Genomic DNA, 16,880 nt, shown 5'->3' with positions numbered 1-16,880 from the left:
TCCGGGCTTACACTGTCCGAGCCTATAATATCCGGGCCTACAGTGTCCAGACTTACACTGTCCAGGCCTACAGTGTCCGGGCTTACACTGTCCGGGCCTACAGTGTCCAGGCTTACACTGTCCGGGCCTACAGTGTCCAGGCTTACACTGTGCGAGCCTATAATATCCGGGCCTACAGTGTCCAGACTTACACTGTCCGGGCCTACAGTGTCCGGGCTTACACTGTCCGGGCCTACAGTGTCCAGGCTTACACTGTCCGGGCCTACAATATCCGGGCCTACAGTGTCCAGACTTACACTGTCCGGGCCTACAGTGTCCAGGCCTACAGTGTCCCCGGGCCTAATATGTGCCAAACCAATTTAGCCCAATATACGGGATGTCCCGGCTAATACGGGATGTCCCGGCTAATACGGGACAGTTGGCAACCCCAGTGACAGCACACAAAGAGTCGTCTGGGTTGGGCGCCATCTTAGATTTATATTGGACTCAAGCCAAGGTGAAAGGTGCACATTCTGCCTCCTCTCCTAGGTACCAACATAAACGACGCTATTGAGACGGGCTCAGAGTTGTTGAAGGGTTACATCGGCCGGCAGGATAAAACTCTCCGGAGAGTTTCTCTGATCATCTTCGTGACCGACGGGCGGCCAACCATCTCGGTGGTGCACCCTGGCAAGATCTTGAGCAACACGAGGAAGGCCATCGAGAAGCAGTTCTGCCTCTTCACGCTGGGGATCGGGAGGGACGTGGACTACCGGCTGCTGGAGCGCATGGCGCTGGACAACTGCGGCGTGATGCGCAGGATCAGAGAGGACGCGGACGCCGGGGCCCAGCTCAAAGGCTTCTTCGACGAAATCGGGACTCCGCTCCTCTCGGACATCCGGGTGGACTACTCCGACGACGCGGTGGAGTACGTGACGCGGAACACCTTCCCCAACTACTTCAACGGCTCCGAGCTGGTGATCGCGGGCAAGCTGGCGGACGGCGCGGACAACAACTTGCACGTGGCGGTCCGGGCCAGCGGCAGCGACAAGCAGCTTACCCTGGAGACCGACGTGGCCACTGGCGGCCGCGAGGAGACTCGGGGCGCGGCCAAGGACAAGGCCGGAGGCCCTGACTTGATCCAGAGAGCTTGGAGCTTCCTCACCATCAAGGAGCTGCTGAGGTCCCGCATGCAGGGCGACAGCAGAAGGACGAAGGACATGGTGTCGGGCAAGGCCAGGAACCTCTCGCTGGAGTACCACTTCCTCACCCCCCTCACAGCCATGAGCGTGGCGGATGGGACGGACGAAGGCCCCGACCCTCGCGGAGAGATGGAGGCGGGAGATCCCTGGGCGCAAGGCCTGAGAATGCAAGGCTTACACAGCGACAGCAAACCAGGTGAGGACCATTCATGCACCAATTGGGCGCACGTTTGTAGGCAGAGGTTTATTGTTGTCACGTGTACCGAGGTACAGCCCAGAGTCAAGTGTGTTTTATCGAGTCAAGATCTGCAAAGGGTCGCCTCGTATAGAAGTACTTCTTCGCCACTGTCAAAGAAGTAAAGGGCGCTGTGTTTAGAAAGTTGTGAATCTGTGGAATTCTCTGCCTCAGATGGCAGTGGAGGCCAATTCTCTGAATGCATTCAAGGGAGAGCTAGATAGAGCTCTTGAGGATAGCAGAGTCAGGGGGTATGGGGAGAGGGCGGGAACGGGGTACTAATTGAGAACGATCAGCCGTGATCACATTGAATGGCGGTGCTGGCTCGAAGGGCCGAATGTCCTCCTCCTGCACCTATTGTCTATTGTCTATTGAGAGGGGATCTTATAGAGACGTATACAATTATGAAAGGACTGGACAAGCTAGATGCAGGAAAAATGTTCCCCATGTTGGGCCAGTCCAGAACCAGGGGCCACACAGTCTAAGAATAAAGGGGAGACATTTAAAACTGAGGTGAGAAAAAACCTTTTTCACCCAGAGAGTTGTGAATTTGTGGAATTCTCTCCCACAGAAGGCAGTGGAGGCCGATTCACTGGATGGATTTAAAAGAGAGTTAGATAAGACTCTAGGGGCTAGTGGAATCAAGGGATACGGGGAGAAGGCAGGCACGGGTTACTGATTGTGGATGATCAGCCATGATCACAATGAATGGCAGTGTTGGCTCGAAGGGCCAAATGGCCTCCTCCTGCACCTATTTTCTATGTTTCCATGTTTATTATAGTTCCCAATGGTCCCTCGTTGTTCTCTTGCCCCCCTCCCCCACGCCAGGTCCCTCTTTGATCTTAATCAGGCGTCCTCCACCGACCTCCAGCCCCCACCAGGGGCCCGTCCTTGAGCGCCAACCACTGGTGATCGCTGGTCGGCGCGGACTCGGTGGGCCGAGTGGCCTGTTTCTGCACTGTATCTCTAAAAGTAAAAAGTCTAAAAGATGTTATTTGTGCAGATTTGGGTTCAAAAACTGGTTTAACTCTGAGGTCTCTTTATCCAGGGCGTACCTCCTTAAGCAAGAAAAAGAAAACAGTGGTGGTTTCAAAGACATCAGGTAAGTGATAGAGCTTTGAAGATCTGTGCTAAAGACCCTTCGGCTAGTAATTTTGTGCTGTCGTTTGAAGACAGTGGGAATTATAGTGTAAGGCCCATACTTTGGATCTGGACGGTGATTATCAAAGGCAGACACAAATGCTGGAGTAACTCAGCGGGTCAGGCAGCATCTGTGGAGAACATGGATAGGTGACATTTTACAGAGTGCTGGAGTAACTCAGCGGGTCAGGCAGCATCTGTGGAGAACATGGATCTCTCGTTTTCACACCTCTATGTCTCCCTCTCCCCTGACTCTCAGTTTAAAGAAGGGTCTCGACCCGAAACGTCACCCATTCCTTTTTTCTCCAGAGATGCTGCCTGTCCCGCTGAGTTACTCCGGCATTTTGTGTCTATCTCCAGTGTAAACCAGCACCTGCATTTCCTTCCTGCACAATTATCCACGATAGTTCTACTCGAACAGACCCTGAGAGGTTGCTGAAAGAACACAAACTTGGGACTCTTTGGGAGTTGGATAGGAACGAGGATTTACAAGGGTGTTGCCAGGTCTCGAGGGCCTGAGCCATAGGGAGAGGTCGAGCAGGCTCATAGATAACACAATAATCAAAGTTTTAAAAAAATGAACGCTCTTAATACGAATCTGAGGGGTAACTTTTTCACACAAAGAGTGGTGGGTGTATGGAACAAGCTGCCGGAGGTGGTAGTTGAGGCAGGGACTATCCCAATGCTTCAGGAACAGTTAGACAGGTACGTGGGGAGGACAGGTTTATAGACATAAGACAATAGGTGCAGGAGGAGGCCATTCGGCCCTTCGAGCCAGCACCGCCATTCAATGTGATCATGGCTGATTGGAGGGACATGGACCAATCGCAGGCAGGTGGGACTAGTATAGCTGGGGTATGTTGGCCGGTGCGGGCAACTTGGGCCGAATGGCCTGTTTCCACGCTGTATCACTCTATGACTCTGATGTTAACACCAAAAAGCCTGAAGGTGTGGGTTTGTGTTCATGTTTGATAGGAGCAGAATTAGGCCTTTCAGCCCATCAAGTCTACTTGGCCATTCAATCAGGGCTGATCTATCTCTCCCTCTCAACCCCATTCTCCTGCCTTCTCCCCATAACCCCTGACACTCGTACTAATCAAGAATCTGTCAATCTCCGCCTTAAAAATACCCACTGGCTTGGTCTCCACAGCCGTCTGTGGCAATGAATCCCACAGATTTACCGCCCTCTAATCAAGAGTCTGTCGGTTTGTAGGTTTTGTGTAAATTGCCTTCTGAATGTGCAGGGAGTGGTTGCGAAATTGGGGGTAAGGTAGAACTAGTGCGATGGATGGTCAGCGTGGATTCGGTGGGCCGAAGGGCCAGCTTCCATACTGTACCTTTCAATCAATCGAAAGACTGTGTTGGATTGCTTTTTCTTTTGCTGAATGTATTTTGCTTGTTCACGGGCACTTGCCTGGTCACCCCAGCCGTACGTAACAAAGTGTTTGCCGCCCTACAGCTGACGGTGACCCCCACTTCATCGCGGATTTCCCCCTGAGCAACTTGTCCGTGTGTTTTAACATCGATGGCCAGCCAGGGGATGTCCTTAGGCTGGTGTCTGATCACGAGAGCTCAGGTGAGTGGTGAAGGGGAGAAATCTTAATCGCTCGATTCATTATTGGTATGCCGGACCCATCTGCCTGCTTTTGGCCCATCTGTATACTAAAACTCTCGTTTGTTTGTTTGTTTGTTTGTTCCTGAACTACAACCAAAATGGTACACGATAGCGCGACAACCTTAGGCCCACCTTACTCACCGTCGTCCCTTTGGTGCTAATGGAAGAAGTTTAATTGAAATCGGTGTTATATTTTTAAAGTTATTCACATTTTAAAGTTTAAATCTATCTCCTCGGGAGGGAGATGGAGGGAGGGAGGGAGGGAGGGAGGGAGGGAGGGGGTGAAGGGAGGAGAGGGTGCTGCACCAATGCAAGATAGGTTTGGGCCCAACAGGTCCACTTGGTCTAGTATTTATCTAAACCTTTCCTATCCACGATAGACACAAAAAGCTGGAGTAACTCAGCGGGACAGGCAGCATCTCAGGAGAGAAGGAACGGGTGACGTTACGGGTCGAGACCCTTCTTCAGACTGAATCTATCTATCTCTGCCTTAAAAATATCCACTGAAGGCCTCCTTTGGCAAACAATCCCACAGATTCACCACCCTCTGGCTAAAGAAATTCCTCCCCATCTCCATCCTACGAGAAGGTTTTTTAATCCTTCTTCAGTCTCTCTCCACTGACTGGTTAGCGGGAAGCAAAGAGCTTTTCACTGTACACATGGCAATAAACTGAACTGAATTCAATGCTTTGCTCGAAGGTAGACACAAAATGCTGGAGTATCTCAGCGGGTCAGGCAGCTTCTCAGGGGAGAAGGAGTGGAAGACCCTTCTTCAGTTTCGTCCTGAAAGGCTTGTATACACTTGGAATTTAGAAGGATGAGAGGAGCTCTTATCGAAACGTATACGATTATTAAGGGGTTGGACACGTTAGAGGCAGGAAACATGTTCCCAATGTTGGGGGGGGAGTCCAGAACAAGGGGCCACAGTTTAAGAATAAGGGGTCGGCCATTTAGAACTGAGATGAGGAAAAACTTTTTCAGTCAGAGAGCTGTGAATCTGTGGAATTCTCTGCTTCAGAAGGCAGTGGAGGCCAATTCTCTGAATGCATTCAAGAGAGAGCTGGATAGAGCTCTTAAGGATAGCGGAGTCAGGGGGTATGGGGAGAAAGCAGGAACGGGGTACTGATTGAGAATGATCAGCCATGATCACATTGAATGGCGGTACTGGCTCGAAGGGCCGAATGGCCTCCTCCTGCACCTATTGTCTATTGTCTATTGAAACGTCACCCATTTTCTCCTGAAACGTCACCCATTCCTTCCCTCTCGAGATGCTGCCTGACCCACTGAGTTACTCCAGCATCTTGTGTCTACCTTCGGTTTATAGCAGCGCCTACAGTTTTTGGTTCCCTACCAATGCTTTGCTCACCTTCTCTGCCAGGTGTGACCGTGAATGGACAGCTGACCGGAGCTCCGGCGCCAACAGGTGGCCACAAGAAACAGCGCACCTACTTCAGCACCATCGCCATCATCCTCAGCAAACCCGCCCGCTCCTACATCGAGATCACTGCCCACCGGGTGGTCCTCGACGGACGGGACCGGCTCGTCCTCTCCTGCGACCGGACCGCCGAGGTGGAGAGCGACGGCCTGCTGGTGTCCATCTCCGCCAGGTCCACTGTGACCGTGACCGTCAAAGACCACATCTCCTTCGTTGTCCTCCTCCACCAGTACAAAAACCCCGCTCCCTTCCAGAGGGATCACCTCGGATTCTACATCCAAAACAGCCAAGGACTCTCCTCCAAAGCCCATGGTCTCTTGGGTAAGTACCCTATCAAACAAATCCAATTGTAGTCAAGATTTCAAGATCAATTTATTGTCACATGTACCAATTAAGGGTCAGTGAAATTTGAGTTACCGTACAGCCATACTAAGTGAAAAGCAACAAGACACACAGCCACATAAAGTAAAATTTAACATAAACATCCACCACAGCGGATTCCACGTTCTTCACTGTGATGGAAGGTGATAAAGCTCTTTGTCTTTCCGCTGGCTGGTTAGCACGCAGCAAAAGCTTTTCACTGTACCTCAGCACACGTGACAATAAACGAAACTAATCTAAACTAAACTGAGCCTACATGATTTCCTGAAGGTATCACAAAATGCTGGAGTAACTCAGCGGGTCAGGCAGCATCTCAGGAGAGAAGGGATGGGTGACTTTTCGGGTCGAGACCCTTCTTCAGATCCGAAACGTCACCCATTCCTTCTCTCCCGAGTTGCTGCCTGACCTGCTGAGTTACTCCAGCACTGTGATACCTTCGATTTGTACCAGCATCTGCAGTTATTTTCCTACACTACATGATTTCCCGGTAGCCAAACACTTTAACTCCCCTTCCCATTCCCACACCGACCCTTCAGTCTTGGGCCTTCTCCATTGTCGGAGTTTTTATTTAGTTTTCAAGAAACAGCGTGGAAACAGGCCCTTCGGCCCAACGAGTCCACACCGACCAGCGACCCCACCACATTAACACTATCCTGTACACACTAGGGCCAATTTTACAATTATGCCAAGCAATATAACTGTCAAATCTGAAGAAGGGTCTCGACCCGAAACGTCACCCATTCCTTCTCTATAAATGTGAGGTTATCCACTTTGGCGGCAAGAACAGGAAAGCAGAGTATTACCTGAATGGTGAACGATTAGGAGAAGGGGAGATGCATCGTGACCTGGGTGTCGTGGTGCACCAGTCAATGAAAGCAAGCATGCAGGTGCAGCAGGCAGTGAAGAAAGTGAATGGTATGTTGGCATTCATAGCAAGAGGATTTGAGTTTAGGAGCAGGGAGGTTCTACTGCAGTTGTACAGGGCCTTGGTGAGACCGCACCTGGAGTATTGTGTGCAGTTTTGGTCTCCTAATCTGAGGAAAGACGTTCTTGCCTTAGAGGGAGTACAGAGAAGGTTCACCAGATTGATCCCTGGGATGGCGGGACTTTCATATGAAGAAAGACTGGATAGACTAGGCTTGTACTCGCTGGAATTTAGAAGACTGAGGGGGGATCTTATAGAAACATATAAAATTCTTAAGGGGTTGGAGAGGTTAGATGCGGGAAGATTGTTCCCGATGTTGGGGGAGTCCAGAACCAGGGGTCACAGCTTAAGGATAAGGGGGAAGTCTTTTAGGACCGAGATGAGAAAACATTTCTTCATACAGAGAGTGGTGAGTCTGTGGAATTCTCTGCCACAGAAGGTAGTTGAGGCCAGTTCATTGGCTATATTTAAGAGGGAGTTAGATGTGGCCCTTTTTGCTAAAGGGATCAGGGGGTATGGAGAGAAGGCAGGTACAGGTTACTGAGCTGGATGATCAGCCATGATCATATTGAATGGCGGTGCAGGCTCGAAGGGCCGAATGGCCTACTCCTGCACCTATTTTCTATGTTTCTATGTTTCTATGAGATGCTGCCTGACACGCTGAGTTACAATAGACAATAGGTGCAGGAGTAGGCCATTCGGCCCTTCGAGCCAGCACCACCATTCAATGTGATCATGGCTGATCATTCTCAATCAGTACGCCGTTCCTGCCTTCTCCCCATACCCCCTGACTCCGCTATCCTTAAGAGCTCTATCTAGCTCTCTCTTGAATGCATTCAGAGAATTGGCCTCCACTGCCTTCTGAGGCAGAGAATTCCACAGATTTACAACTCTCTGACTGAAAAAGATTTTCCTCATCTCCGTTCTAAATGGCCTACCCCTTATTCTTAAACTGTGGCCCCCGGTTCTGGACTCCCCCAACATTGGGAACATGTTTCCTGCCTCTAACGTGTCCAACCCCTTAATAATCTTATATGTTTCGATAAGATCCCCTCTCATCCTAAATTCCAGTGTATACAAGCCTAGCCGCTCCAGTCTTTCAACATATGATAGTCCCGCCATTCCGGGAATTAACCTAGTAAACCTACGCTGCACACCCTCAATAGCAAGAATATCCTTCCTCAAATTTGGAGACCAAAACTGCACACAGTACTCCAGGTGCGGTCTCACTAGGGCCCTGTACAACTGCAGAAGGACCTCTTTGCTCCAGCATTTTGTGTCTACCTTCGATTTAAACCAGCATCTGCAGTTTTTTTTCTCTACAAACCTGCACGTCTTTGAAGTGTGGGAGGAAACCGAGGATCTCGGAGAAAACCCACGCAGGTCACGGGGAGTACGTACAAACTCTGCACAGACAACCACCCGTGGTCAGGATCGAACCTGGGTGTCTGGCGCTGTGAGGCAGCAACTCTACCGCTGCGCCACCGTGCCGCCCCGTGACAATAAACTAAACTGAAACTAAACAAATAAATAGATATCAAAGGAGAGCCGCTGTAAGTATATTAAGAATTTTGACCCATGGAAAATTCTTAGATGGTGTCTTGAAGATCGAACGAACAGGCACAGAGTTTATTAAGTTTAGTTTAGATTAGTTGAGAGATACAGCATGGAAACAGGCCCTTTGGCCCACCGATCCCTGCACACTAACACTATCCAACACACACTAGGGACAGTTTACACATACACCAAGCCAATTAACCTACATACCTGCACGTCTTTGGAGTGTGGGAGGAAACCGAAGATCTCTGGTCACGCAGGTTACGGGGAGAACGTACAGACAAGCACCCGTAGTCGGGATCGAACCCGGGACTCTGGCGCTGCAAGCGCAGTAAGGCGGCAACTCTACCGCTGCGCCACCGTGCCGCCTGATGTTCGTTCTTGATTAGTGCGGGTGTCAGGGGTTATGGGGAGAAGGCAGGAGAATGGGGTTAGGAGGGAGAGATAGATCAGCCATGATTGAATGGCGGAGTAGACTCGATGGGCCGAATGGCCTAATTCTACTCCCACCTAACGTAGAATGGGTGACGTTTTGGGTCGAGACCCTTCTTCAGACACTTCAAGACAAGTTGAGTGAGAGGACTAGGGTGGGCACGGTGGCACGGCGGTAGAGTTGCTGTCTCACAGCGCCAGAGACCCGGGTTCCATCCTGACTGCGGGTGCTGTCTGAACGGAGTTTGTACGTTCTCCCCGTGACTCTGCGTGGGCTTTCTCCGGGTGCTCCGGTTTCCTCCCACACTTCCTTCCAAAGACGTGCGGGTTTGTAGGCTAATTGGATTCAGTAAAATTGTAAATTGTCCCTCTGGTGTGTGTGGGACAGGGCAAGTGTAAGGGATTACTGGTCGGCGCGGGCTCGGTAGGCCGAAGGGCCTGTAGTATCCACACTCTATCTCCAATTGACAGTAAAAAACCTTTAGAGTGTCCCGGGTTGGTGGAAGACACTGAATAACTGCGATTCCTGCAGTCGTTTCCTAATTCTAGTTTGTCACCGTTCCTCCCACAGGCCAATTCCTACATAGCCACGTCCAAATCGTCGAACTGTTCACCAATGCAAGCAGCTCCGCTGGCGGGCGGGATCGTGCGGGAGCTGGGGCTGACGGGGCTGAGGGGATGGCAGGGACGGCTGCTTCACTCAGCGTCAAGGATCGACTGGTGCCTGTGGTGTGGAAGCAGCGCTGGATTTACAACGGCAAGCACCGCGTGGACTGCTGGTTTGCAAAGAACAACGCCGCCCGCTTGATCGATGGGTCCTACAAAGACTACCTCGCCTCGCATCTTTTTGACACTACCACACACAACACCGACCAACTCTAGTTCAAGTAGGGTCGCCAACCGTCCCGTATTAGCCGGGACATCCCTTATTTTGGGCTAAATTGGTTTGTCCCGTACGGGACCGCCCTTGTCCCGTATTAGTAGGGTTGCCAACTTCCTCACTCCCCAATAAGGGATAAAGGGTGACGTCACCGCCCCGCGCCCCAAGTGACCTCACCCAGCCAGCGGCCACGTGCTCCCGCTTCACCAATGGCGGCCGCCCGGGCTGGGTGGCGGGTTGCTATGCAACCCCCGTCAGGCGGCGCCCGGGCCCCTGTACCTACACTGTCCAGAGCTGAAATGTCAGAAACCTCGAGGGTCGGGACCTAAAATGTCGGAGCCTACAGTGTCGGGGCCTAGAGCGTATACTGTATTAGGTCTGGGGGGCGGTGTAGGCCCGGGCACTGTAGGCCCGGATGCTGTAAGCCCGGACACTGTAGGCCCGGACGCTGTAGGCCCGGAGGCTGTAGGCCCGGACGCTGTAGGCCCGGACGCTGTAGTCCTGGACATTGTCGGCCCGGACACTGTAGGCCCGGACGCTGTAGGCCCCGACGCTGTAGGCACCGACAGTTTAGGTCTCGACACTCTAGGTTTACGACATTTTAGCTCCGGATAGTCTCAGTTCGGAGGCCCGGGCGCCACCCCACGGACGTTGCGTAGCAACCCGCCTCCCGGCCCGGGCGGCCGCCGTTGGTGGAGCGGGAGCACGTGGCCGCTGGCTGGGTGAGGTCACGCGGGGCGGTGACGTCACCTTTCGTCCCGTATTTGGGAGCGAGATAGTCGGCAACCCTAAGCTCACGTGCCTGGATGGGCACGTTGAGTACATTCAGTCACCACCCTTTGCAGCTGGGCTTGTGATATTTAGTTGGCTTTTCACACAATCTCAAAGCATGGTGCTCGGTTTCCTTGGTTACCTCATAGTTTGCAAAAGATGTTCCGACATTTCCTTAAAATCTCAGCCCGTAGCCAAGTTTGTTACGGCCCAGAATTTGTTCCCATTCCCAAGAGGGCAGACTTCTCTTCTCTGCGTTGGCCCCATTAAAGGGGTTCCCACCAAGAAACTCGCTTCCCTTTTGAAATGAGGGCATGGCATGCAATAAGTAAAGTTTATTGCATGCCTTCACTCACTGTACAGACTGGGCAAGATCCACACTCAGTTGATAAATGAGATTATTATCCAGTAGACGATAAATTGGATTATTTTGTGTTCTGTCTCTCGCATATGCAATGTCCAACAAGTTCAATGGAAAATCAGTTATTTAGTTTTTAGTTTAGTTTTGAGATACAACGCGAAAACAGGCCCTTCGGCCCACCGGGTCCGCGCCGCCCAGCGATCCCCGCACATTATCACTATCCTATACCCACTGGGGACAATTTTTACATTTACCAAGCCAATTAACCTATATACATGTACGTCTTTGGAGTCTCGTAGAAAACCCACGCAGGTCACGGGGAGAACGTACAAACTCCGTACGGACGGCGCCCGTAGTCGGGATCGAACCCGGGTCTACGGCGCTGCATTCGCTGTAAGGCAGCAACTCTACCGCTGCGCCACAGTGCCACCCTATTACTTTGTGTTATATTGCACGTTGCATTACCATCCTCCAAACCTTTAGGTTATATCTTATGTTTAATAACAGAGACCATAGCTTTAGATTAGTTTAATTTAGTTCAGTTTAGTTTATTGTCACGTGTACCGAGGTACAATGAAAAACTTTTAGTTGCGCGCTAACCAGTCAGCGGAAAGACAACACATGATTACAATCGAGCCGTGCACACAGTAGCAGATACAGGATAAAGGGACTAATGTTTAGTGCAAGATAAAGTCCAGTAAAGTCCTATTTTAAGATAGCCCAAGGTCTCCAATGAGGTAGATAGTAGTTCAAGACATACAGAATAGTGAAAGATTTAATAGCAATCTGAGGGGTATGTTTTTCACACAAAGGGTGGTGGGTGTATGGAACGAGCTGCCAGAGGAGGTAGTTGAGGCAGGGACTATCACAACATTTAAGAAACAATTAGCCAGGTACATGGATTGGACAGGTTTGAAGTGGTATGGGCAAAATGCAGGCAGGTGGGACAAGTGTAGCTGGGACATGTTGGCCGGTGTGGGCAAGTTGGGCTTGAAGGGCCTGTTTCCACACTGTATCACCCTATAGCTCCACATCCCACTGTACACTTTGGCAACCTTCTTCACAGTCAGCAACTCCACCGATCTTGGTGTCATCTGCCAATATACTAACCATCCCATCCATCGTTACCACCAACTAGTTTATATATAAATAGATCTCAACGACAGAGGTCCCAGCACAGAGCCCTGCGGAACTCCACTAGCCACAACCACAGAGGTCCCAGTACAGAGCCCTGCGGAACTCCACTGGCCACAGCAACAGAGGTCCCAGCACAGAGCCCTGCGGAACTCCACTAGCCACAGCAACAGAGGTCTCAGCACAGAGCCCTGCGGAACTCCACTAGCCACAGCAACAGAGGTCCCAGCACAGAGCCCTGCGGAACTCCACTGGCCACAACAACAGAGGTCCCAGCACAGAGCCCTGCGGAACTCCACTGGCCACAACCACAGAGGTCCCAGCACAGAGCCCTGCGGAACTCCACTAGCCACAGCAACAGAGGTCCCAGCACAGAGCCCTGCGGAACTCCACTGGCCACAACAACAGAGGTCCCAGCACAGAGCCCTGCGGAACTCCACTAGCCACAGCAACAGAGGTCCCAGCACAGAGCCCTGCGGAACTCCACTGGCCACAACAACAGAGGTCCCAGCACAGAGCCCTGCGGAACTCCACTAGCCACAGCAACAGAGGTCCCAGCACAGAGCCCTGCGGAACTCCACTGGCCACAGACCTCCAGCATGAGTAACACGCGTCCACCACAACTCTCCAACTTCAATAAGTTCAGAAAGTGCTAGGAGCAGAATTAGGGCCATTCAGCCCATCGAGTCTGCTCCGCCATTCAATCATGGCTGGTCTATCTTTCCCCATCAACCCCATTCTCCTGCCTTCTCCCCGTAACCCCTGCCACCCGTACTAATCAAGAATCTGTCTATCTCTGCCTTAAAAATATCCACAGCCTTCTGTGGCAAAGAATTCCACAGATTCACCACCCTCTGACTAAAGAAATTTCTCCTCATCTCCTTCCTAAAGGAACATCCTTAAAATCTGAGGCTGTGACCTCTGGTCCCAGACTCTCCCACTAGTGGAAATATCCTCTCCACATCCACTCTATCCAGGCCTTTGTCTAATCAGTAAGTTTCAATGAGGTCCCACCTCATCCTTCTAATCTCCAGCGAGTACAGGCCCAGTGCCGTCAAACACTCACAATATGTTAACTCACTCATTCCTGTGAATCTATGGTCCATTTAGACAATAGGTGCAGGAAGAGGCCATTTGGCCCTTCGAGCCAGCACCACCATTCAATGTGATCATGGCTGATCATTCTCAATCAGTACCCCGTTCCTGCCTTCTCCCCATACCCCCTGACTCCGCTATCCTTAAGAGCTCTATCTAGCTCTCTCTTGAATGCATTCAGAGAATTGGCCTCCACTGCCTTCTGAGGCAGAGAATTCCACAGATTCACAACTCTTTGACTGAAAATGTTTTTCCTCATCTCCGTTCTAAATGGCCTACCCCTTATTCTTAAACTGTGGCCCCTGGTTCTGGACTCCCCCAACATTGGGAACATGTTTCCTGCCTCTAACGTGTCCAACCCCTTAATAATCTTATACGTTTCTTCTCTGGTCCATTATATGGTCTTCTCTGGTCCATTTCTACAGAGACAAAGCAAAGTGTTGTAGTTCCTCTGGCCTTTCCATTGTGAAATGTTTGGGCCATTGCCTTAAGTGTTAGAATTGGCCCTTTACGACCTGTGTTGACACAGTTCATCCATATTCATCAGTCAAATGTTGGACTCCAAATGTCGGTAATGCCACATTGCTCCTCTTGTTATGAACTTTTCTGCCAAAGATTTAATAATTACACCCTTTTGCTGCTGTCAATTGATTCCAATGATCTTTGTGTCTTTGACTTCAATTGGTTCCCAGCCCATTTTCCCCTTCAGAAATCCTGCTTGACTCGAATAGTCTTTTAGAAACATAGAAACAGAACATAGGTGCAGGAGGAGGCCATTCGGCCCTTCGAGCCAGCACCGCCATTCAATATGATCATGGCTGATCATCCAAAATAAGTACCCCGTTCCTGCTTTCTCCCCATATCCCTTGATTCCTTTAGCCCCAAGAGCTGAATCTAACTCTCTCTTGAAAACAGGGAGTCTCCAATGCCGTTGAGAAGTTGGCATCAGCGGGCACTGTTTGGAGAATGAGATTCCATCTACCGAAAGCGACTCAGAGCATACGATACCATACGATAGAACTTTATTTATTCCAGGAGGGAAATTGATCTGCCAACAGTCATTAAAAACATTAGGGAGGGGATGTCAGTCTCAGTCTACCCCACGACAGAAGAGGGGAGGAGTTGTACAGTGTGATAGCCACAGGGAAGAAGGATTTCCTGTGGTGTTCAGTGCTGCATCTTGGTGGGACCAGTCTGTTGCTGAAGGTGCTCCTCAGGTTGGCCAGCGTGTCATGGAGGGGGTGAGCTGTATTGTCCAGGATGCTCCGCAGTTTGAGGAGCATCCTCCCCTCCAAGACCACCTCCCGTGAATCCAACACCCCCACCCCCCCCCCCCCCCCCCAGGACAGAGCCAGCCTTCCTGACGAGTTTGTTGAACATCATTTGTTTCTTTCCAGATTTCAGTAACCTCTGCATGGCGGCACGGTGGCGCAGCGGTAGTATGCTGCCTCACAGCGCCAGAGACCCTGGGTTCCATCCTGACTATGGGTGCTTGTCCGTACGAAGTTTGTACGTTCTCCCCGTGACCCGTGTCATGGTTTTCTCTGGGTGCTCTGGTTCCTTCCCACACTCCAAAGACGTGCAGGGTGTCTCGACTCGAAACGTCACCCGTTTCTTTTCTCCAGAGATGCTGCCTGTCCCGCTGAGTTACTCCGGCTTTTTGTGCCTATCTTCTGGCGGCAGGTAAATTGACTTCTGTAAATTGCTCCCAAATGTGTACGATGTAAAAATGGGATAGCATTGAGCTAGTGAACGGGTGATCGTCGGTGTGGCACGGACTCGGTGGGCCGAAGGGCCAGATTCCACGCTGTTTCTCTAAACTCAACTGAACTAAAGTTTATTTGCAAAAGAAAAACCAAACTGCTGGAAATACTCAGCGGGTCAGGCAGCATCTGCGGAAGCAAAGAAATCCTGTTTCAGAAATATCTCTATCATTTATCATTTATCATGGTCAAGTGTATATCATTTTTGACTGGAGCACGTAACTCTTTCAGTTATATTTTCCGCTTCTTAACCTTGGAATAAGTTATTAAAAGATGCACTTTGCCAGACTGCATCGACAATCAAAGCCTTTACTGATTTATTATGTTGTTTGCAGATTAAGACTTCCCTGTCAACATCAGCCAGTCAGACTAAATATCACGGAGCACAAGGGCACATTGATAGAGTTATCCCATTGTCTTAGCGTTGCCAGTGGTGAAATCTGCAGTGAATTTTCAGAGCTGGCTCCGATCCGCGTTCCAAAACACATCTGCTTCTGACGTTTCCACTTACAAAAAGTGAAAACAAAATGTGAACTGAATTAAACTTTTAGGTCTTTGTGGTTTCTCATGTTCATACGTGATAGGAGCAGAATTGGGCCATTCAGCCCATCAAGTCTACTCCGCCATTCAATCACGGCTGATCTATCTCTCCCTCCTAACCCCATTCTCCTGCCTTCACCCCATAAACTCTGACACCCGCACTAATCAAAAATCTATCCATCTCCACTTTCAAAATGGCCTCCACAGCCGTCTGTGGCAATTAATTCCATAGATTCACCACCCTCTAGCTAAAGAAATTCCTCATCTTGTTTCTAAAGATGTGTCATTTTATTCTGAGGCTGTGGCCTCTGGTCCTGGGCTCTCCAACTAGTGGGAACATCCTCTCCACATCCACTCTATCCAGGCCTACCCAGTTTCTGTCGTTATCTCTAAGTAGTTGATCCAGTCAAGACTCTGTGCATTCACTCTATCTAAACCCCTATGCTCTTTGTTCAAGGGTTATTCATAATTTAACAATTGCCATGTTGTAAACCAAGAAACTAATAGTTGATTGAGTTTAGTGTAGTTTCAGTTTAGTTCAGAGACACAGCGCGGAAACATGACCATTGGCCCACCAAGTCCTCACCGACTGTACAATGCCAGCATTTATTTCGAGAGGGCTTGTGTACAAAAACAGGGATGTCATGCTGAGGCGCTATAAGATGCTGTAAGAAATGCTGTCAGATGCAACACCTGTCCCTTTACCTCCCCCCTCAACTCCATCCAAGGATTCAAACAGTCTTTCCAGGTGAGACAGAGGTTCACTTGCACCTCCTCCAACCTCATCTATTGTATCCGCTGCTCGAGATGTCAACTTCTTTACATCGGCCAAACCAAACGCAGGCTCGGCGATCGCTTCGCTCAACACCTTCGCTCAGTCCGCCTTAACCAACCTGATCTCCCGGTGGCTGAGCACTTCAACTCCCCCTCCCACTCCCAGTCTGACCTGTCATGGGCCTCCTCCAGTGCCATAGTGAGGCCCACCGCAAATTGGAGGAACAGCACCTCATATTTCGCCTGGGCAGCTTGCAGCCCAGCGGTATGAACATTGACTTCTCCAACTTTAGATAGTTCCTCTGTCCTTCTCTTCCCCTCCTCCTTCCCAGTTCTCCCTCTATCTTCATGTCTCCACCTATATCCTTCCTTTGTCCCGCCCCCCTGACGTCAGTCTGAAGAAGGGTCTCGACCCGAAACGTCACCCATTCCTTCTCTCCTGAGATGCTGCCTGACCTGCTGCGTTACTCCAGCATTTTGTAAATAATACCCTCTATAAGATGCTTGTCAGGGCACATTTGGAATATTGTGAACAATTTTGGGCCCCATATCTGAGGAAGGATATGCTGGCCTTGGAGAGGGTCCAGAGGAGGTTTACGAGAATGATCCCAGGAATGAGTGGGTTAACATATGATGAACATTTGATGGCACTGGGCCTGTA

The 16,880-nt window shown here is 50.4% G+C and overlaps 1 protein-coding gene across 1 annotated transcript in view; it reads left to right on the top strand.

Moving 5' to 3' along the window:
- Positions 1-9,848, top strand: part of itih5 (inter-alpha-trypsin inhibitor heavy chain 5) — a 43,040-nt gene extending 33,192 nt beyond the window's left edge. The window contains 5 exon segments of the mRNA XM_078419381.1: positions 529-1,377; positions 2,465-2,518; positions 4,016-4,132; positions 5,550-5,927; positions 9,473-9,848. Coding sequence (XP_078275507.1) covers positions 529-1,377; positions 2,465-2,518; positions 4,016-4,132; positions 5,550-5,927; positions 9,473-9,783 — 1,709 coding nt within the window. The 3' untranslated portion in view covers positions 9,784-9,848.
- Positions 9,849-16,880: the final 7,032 nt, after the last annotated feature.

The sequence above is a fragment of the Rhinoraja longicauda genome, chromosome 23 (genome assembly GCF_053455715.1).
Source record: "Rhinoraja longicauda isolate Sanriku21f chromosome 23, sRhiLon1.1, whole genome shotgun sequence".
In the NCBI taxonomy this organism is placed as follows: Eukaryota; Metazoa; Chordata; class Chondrichthyes; order Rajiformes; family Arhynchobatidae; genus Rhinoraja; species Rhinoraja longicauda.
This window is presented reverse-complemented; position numbering and strand designations above follow the sequence as displayed.